Source organism: Mastomys coucha, unplaced genomic scaffold, assembly GCF_008632895.1.
Source record: "Mastomys coucha isolate ucsf_1 unplaced genomic scaffold, UCSF_Mcou_1 pScaffold22, whole genome shotgun sequence".
Taxonomy (NCBI): Eukaryota; Metazoa; Chordata; class Mammalia; order Rodentia; family Muridae; genus Mastomys; species Mastomys coucha.
Window position 1 is genome coordinate 161,961,866 of NW_022196905.1, and position 5,436 is coordinate 161,967,301.

The following is a 5,436-nucleotide window of genomic DNA, read 5'->3' on the forward strand; positions in this document are numbered from 1 at the left end:
AAACCAAAACTCTAAACAATGTACTGAAATTCTTCTCCATTGAAACTTCTTGGGCCAGGCCTGTATAGTTTAAGTTACTGTTAGCCACAAGGTCTTCCATATTTCTCCTAGGATAGCCCATTAAGCCTCGCATAAAGCATTCCACTGCTTTCCAAATGCAAAGTCCCAAGATCCACATTCTTGCAAACAAAAGCATGGTCAGACCTTTCACAGCAATACCCCAGTCCCTGGTACCAACTTCTGATTTAGTTGGGGTTTTACTGCTGTGAACAGACACCATGACCAAGTCAACTCTTATATGGATGATATTTAATTGGGGATGGCTTAGAGGTTCAGAGGTTTAGTCCATTATCATCAAGGCAGGAGCTTGGCAGCATCCAGGCAGATGTGAGTTGGAAGAGCTGAGATTTTCACTTTTTATTCCAAAGGCAATTAGTAGAAGACTTGTAGCATGTAGTTTCTACTACGCTGCCTTAAGATCTGGGTGAACCACACTACCAGCCCCTACCCAGGTTCCTTTGGATCTCCAAATGAAGCACACACACACACACACACACACACACACACACACACACACACAACCTTATTTTTAATATGCTTTTACTTCAATGGTTATACACTTCTAAGCATCCTGAAGCTAATGCGCCCTTACCTTCACTCTTACCTCAACACTTCCAAAGCCCTCAGCTTACTTGCTCAGTTACCTTTAGTGCTCAACATCTCTAAATCTACTCTCAACTTAGTTGCCTGGTTACCTTCTCTTTGCTCAGCACCCTAAATCTGCCCTCAGCTTAGTTCAGTTTCTAATCTCCCACCTGCTAATCCAGGCCCAGTTGGGGAAGTGGCCAAGGAGCACTCCACCTGAGATCTCACATGACTGGTGGCTCTCTCTCCCTCTGATGCATGTCAAATCTCCTTTCCTCCTGCATCTCTAAGCCTGCTTGTGGGAACCTGGAAGCCCTGGCTCTTTTACTCAGCCAATAGCCATTAGCATCTTTGTTAATTGATCAAGAACCAGCGGGGGAACAGTACCTTCAGTGTTCCATGCAGAATCCCAACCAAAGCATCAGAACCACACCCTTCAAAGACTCGATTCTACGCAGCTAAAGCCAAAACCAGAGTGACATACATACTCCAACATGCCTACACCTCCTAGTAGTGTCACTCCTTAGGCCAAGTCTACACAAATTATCACAAAGGTTAATTCTTTTTCTTTAGAACCGATGTGGTGACAAGAAAAGGTGGATTGTGGGCATGGGCTAGAGCATAGCAGCTGATGAACTCTTGGTGATATTATACCCCTGACAGCCAGTCTCCAAATGTAACTGTTGGATTTGCTTTGACTTAGTGAACAGCAGATGTATGTCTTAGGCATGGGTGAGAAATGCACTGGGACTGTCTTCCTCAGTGATCACACTGTCTCTGCTGATGGGCACAGTTAAATGACTATGGTCAGTAATGGAGCTGAGCTGACTCAGTCCTACTCCTCCTGAGGGGGCTATCCGTGACTGATATTCATGAGTGGAAACAGAATGAGATGCAGGATGAACAGCCCCTCCTCTGTGAAGGACAAAGCAGGGAATGTGAGAACAAACAGGGAATAAGAGCTAAGGTCTTCTGTAGAGCTGAGAATGAGTGACCCGATGGCCCAGGAACACAAACTTAGCTTACCACCATAAACCATGTCCTAACTCGACAGATTTCTTGAAGTTTCTGTAGCAACAGGAAAAAGAAGGTCACAGATCAAGGTACTTTCAAAATTCATGAGTGATATCACAGGGCAGTCCAGTTATGGGAACATGTGGGAGTTTGTTCTAGGCCTTCTGATAGAAGAAATGCATATGAAGGCAGTTAATCATAGCCCAGGAAAATTAATTATATATCATTGCAATATCATCATTTCTCTAAGTCTCTTTGCACATTCTATTTGACATTTAGTATAAAATCCTAAGGAATTTCTTCTATCAATTAAATTAATTGGAATGTTTCTGTTGTGAGAGCAGTAAGATGTTGACACTAGTATATCATAAATGAAATTTTTAAACTATAAGGTTCTAAAATTATACATATTCTTCTTCACCAATATCACTGATACATACAGCACTGTTTTGTTTTTTGAGAATTTCATAACTTCTAACTTCGGAGTGAAAATAATGGAATCTTGCTAGTATTATCTTTTTGTCTGTACACAGCAGACAGGCCCTTGCCATGGCCTCAGAGGACATCATGCCAGGCCCTGTCTGCCTCATTGAGAATGTGAAAGGGCAACTGAGAGCCAACCAGGAGGCCCTGAGCATCCTCTCTGCTATCCAGCAGCCAGTGGTGGTGGTGGCCATTGTGGGCCTCTACCACACAGGCAAATCCTACCTGATGAATAAGCTGGCTGGCAAGAATGCAGGTGAGTAGAGTCAACAAAGCTGTGCTGTGCTCCATGTGGTGAATATTTTACATGTAATGCATAGCGTTCTGCTCCTGGACCCTAAATGCAGTGGCTCCATCTTCAAAGGTTCCCATAGCCTTATAGTTCTAATAGTACATAAAAGTCCAAAGTCTCACCCCAGACTCAAGGCAACCTGTGATATGCAGTGTCACAGAATAAACATCCCCATTTCCAGTGTTCAGGAGGATAGGATGGGACGGACACTCTATACCAGACTGAACTCCAGCAGGGCAGACCCCAGTTACTGTAGCTCCATGTGCAGCATCTAGGGCATATGGGTTTCTTCTATACACTGTCATCTTGCAGACCCTGCCTGGAGGATCCTGCTCCTTAAAGGGCACAGGGATCTCTCTAGGCTCAGGTGCATTCACTGACTCCAGCTTTCCTCAGTGGGCATCTCTAACAACCTGGGGTCGCCATGGTTACTTCAGCTTTACCATCACAGCCTCACACACAGCAAGCTCAGCAGCTCCACCTGAAAGATTGATCCTGCCACCCATTTATTTTGGAGTCTTGGTGCAAGCCTGGAGGCCTTGTGACTCTTGCATTCTGCATATCAGAAAATGAATTTCTGTTATATCTGTGATTGTGAGATCAACACTGGCTTTAGTTTCAGCTAATTATTCTCACTTGCTTGTGTTGTTTTTTCAAGAAAGATTTATTTTAAATTCACATGTGTGAATATTCTGTCTGTATACTATGTGTATGCCTGGTACCACTGATGCTAGACAGGAGCATAGGGTTCCCTGAAATTGGAGTTCTACAGTTGTCATCTGCTAAGTAGATGCTGAGAACTGCACTGTGGTCTTCTACAAGACCACCAAGCACATTTAACCCCTTTCTATTTCCATTATACTAATTATATTATCATTTTTGGAAGCTCTGATGCTAAGTGTCTAATCCCTCCTTTCCTCTCTGCTTTTTTCAGGTTTCTCCCTGGGCTCCACTGTGCAGGCTGAAACAAAGGGCATCTGGATGTGGTGTGTGCCTCATCCCCAGAAGCCAGACCACACCCTAGTTCTCCTTGACACTGAGGGCCTGGGAGATGTTGAGAAAGTAAGAATGTGTTGTGACAGAGAAATGTTATTGATCCTCAAAAACACACACAGGGACCAATCTGACAAAACTCACAGCAGGGTCTTTATTCTATTCAAGCTAGCTCAGGCCCCCATAATGTACCACCTCATGCAGGACAGTTTTGGTGGTGGTGGTGGGAGCCCCAAATGCCTATCAGGGCAAAGTTTTATAGTAAGCAGCAAGCAGAGAGTACGTATGCAATCATCTAATTTCAAAGCTACTGTGGCCTTTAACATAATTGGCTAATACTGGGAGTCATATCATAAACTTAACTTATGCTCCTCTCTGCATTGGTGATTGTTAGGTAGGTGGTGGGCTTGTAACCTCGGGGTGCAGTTTTGTTGGGGGAATAACCTGGAGACACTAGTCTTATTGTGGGTGTAAGCTGGAAATGCTGGTCTTGTTGAGGACTGGAGCTAAGCTCAGGTTTTGTTGGGGGGCAACTTGGAAACTAATGCTAGGTACCAGCCTGCTAGTTTATCTGAGTTCAAACTTAGGTCTGGTTCTCTAAAATGGAGCTTAAATTTAAAAGATTTTGCATCTCTAATGGGTTTCAATTTGTAATTCAACCTTAATCTCTGAATATTTTACTCTCATATCTGTGCTGTTTTAAAATGTTTTATTATTATTTTTGTGTAAGCATGTGTGTGTGTGCCTGTGTGCATGCTCCTGGGTATACATACATGTACACATGTAAGTGGGTGGGTAGGTTCATCACAAGTGTCATGTGGCATGAGCTACAGTGCACATGTGGAAATTACAGGACAATATGTGGGATCAGTTCTCTTTGTGGGTTCTGGGAATTGAACCCAAGGTGTAAACCTTGTTGTAATTTTTTTCTATTAAAGTCAGCATATTCTTTTTTTTATTAGATATTTTCTTTATTTACATTTCAAATTATATCTCTTCTCCTGGTTACCCCTCCAAAAACAAGAACAAAAAACAAACCCTCCCCCTGCTCCCCAACCCACCCTCTCCCACTTCCTGGCTCTGGCATTCCCCTACACTGGGACATAAACCTTCAGAGGACCAAGGGCCTCTCCTCCCATTGATGACCAACTAGGCCATCTCTGTTGCATATGCAGCTGGAGCCGTGAGTCTCATCATGTGTACTCTTTGGTTGATGGATTAATCCCTGGGTGCTCTCAGGGTACTAATTAGTTCATATTGTTGTTCGTCCTAAGGGGCTGCAAACCGTTCAGCTTCTTAGGTCCTTTCTCTAGCTCCTTCATTGGGGACCCTGTGCTCAGTCCAATGGATGGTTGTGAGTCTCTACTTCTGTATTAGTCGGACACTATCAGAGACTCTCAGGAGACAGCTATATCAGGCTCCTGTCAGCCAGCACTTGTTGACATCCACAATAGTATCTGCGTTTGATGACTGAATTGGAAAGGATTCTGAGGTAGAGGAGTCTCTGGATTGTCCTTCTTTCATTCTTTGCTCCATCATCTCTGCAACTCCTTCCATGGATATTTTGTTCCCACTTCTAAGAAAGAACGGAGCATCCACATTTTGGTCTTCTTTCTTGAGTTTCTTGTGATTTGTGGATTACATTTTGGGTATTCAGATCTTCTGGGCTAATATTCACTTATCAGAGAGTGCATGCCATGTGTGTTCTTTCTAATTGGGTTACCTCACTCAGTATGATATTCTCCAGATTCATCCATTTTCCTAAGAATTTCATAAATTTATTGTTTTAAAAAGTTGAGTAGCACTCCATTGTGTAGATGTACCACATTTTCTGTATCCATTCCTCTGTTGAGGGACATTTGTTCATTTCTGGGTCTTCAATTCTATTCCATTGACCTACCTGCCTGTCACTGTACTAATACCATGCAGTTTTTCTTTTTCTTTTTCTTTTTCTTTTTTTTTTATTTTAGATATTTTCTTTATTTACATGTAAATTTCTCCATTCCCAG

At 42.9% G+C, this 5,436-nt stretch overlaps 2 protein-coding genes across 4 annotated transcripts in view; both read left to right on the forward strand.

Moving 5' to 3' along the window:
- Mcph1 (microcephalin 1) overlaps positions 1–5,436 on the forward strand; it is a 401,136-nt gene that overhangs the window by 98,399 nt on the left and 297,301 nt on the right. The gene's annotated exons all lie outside the window — the stretch shown is intronic.
- LOC116070718 (guanylate-binding protein 1-like) overlaps positions 1–5,436 on the forward strand; it is a 22,132-nt gene that overhangs the window by 6,710 nt on the left and 9,986 nt on the right. The window contains 2 exon segments of the mRNA XM_031342168.1: positions 2,193–2,398; positions 3,369–3,496. Coding sequence (XP_031198028.1) covers positions 2,209–2,398; positions 3,369–3,496 — 318 coding nt within the window. The 5' untranslated portion in view covers positions 2,193–2,208.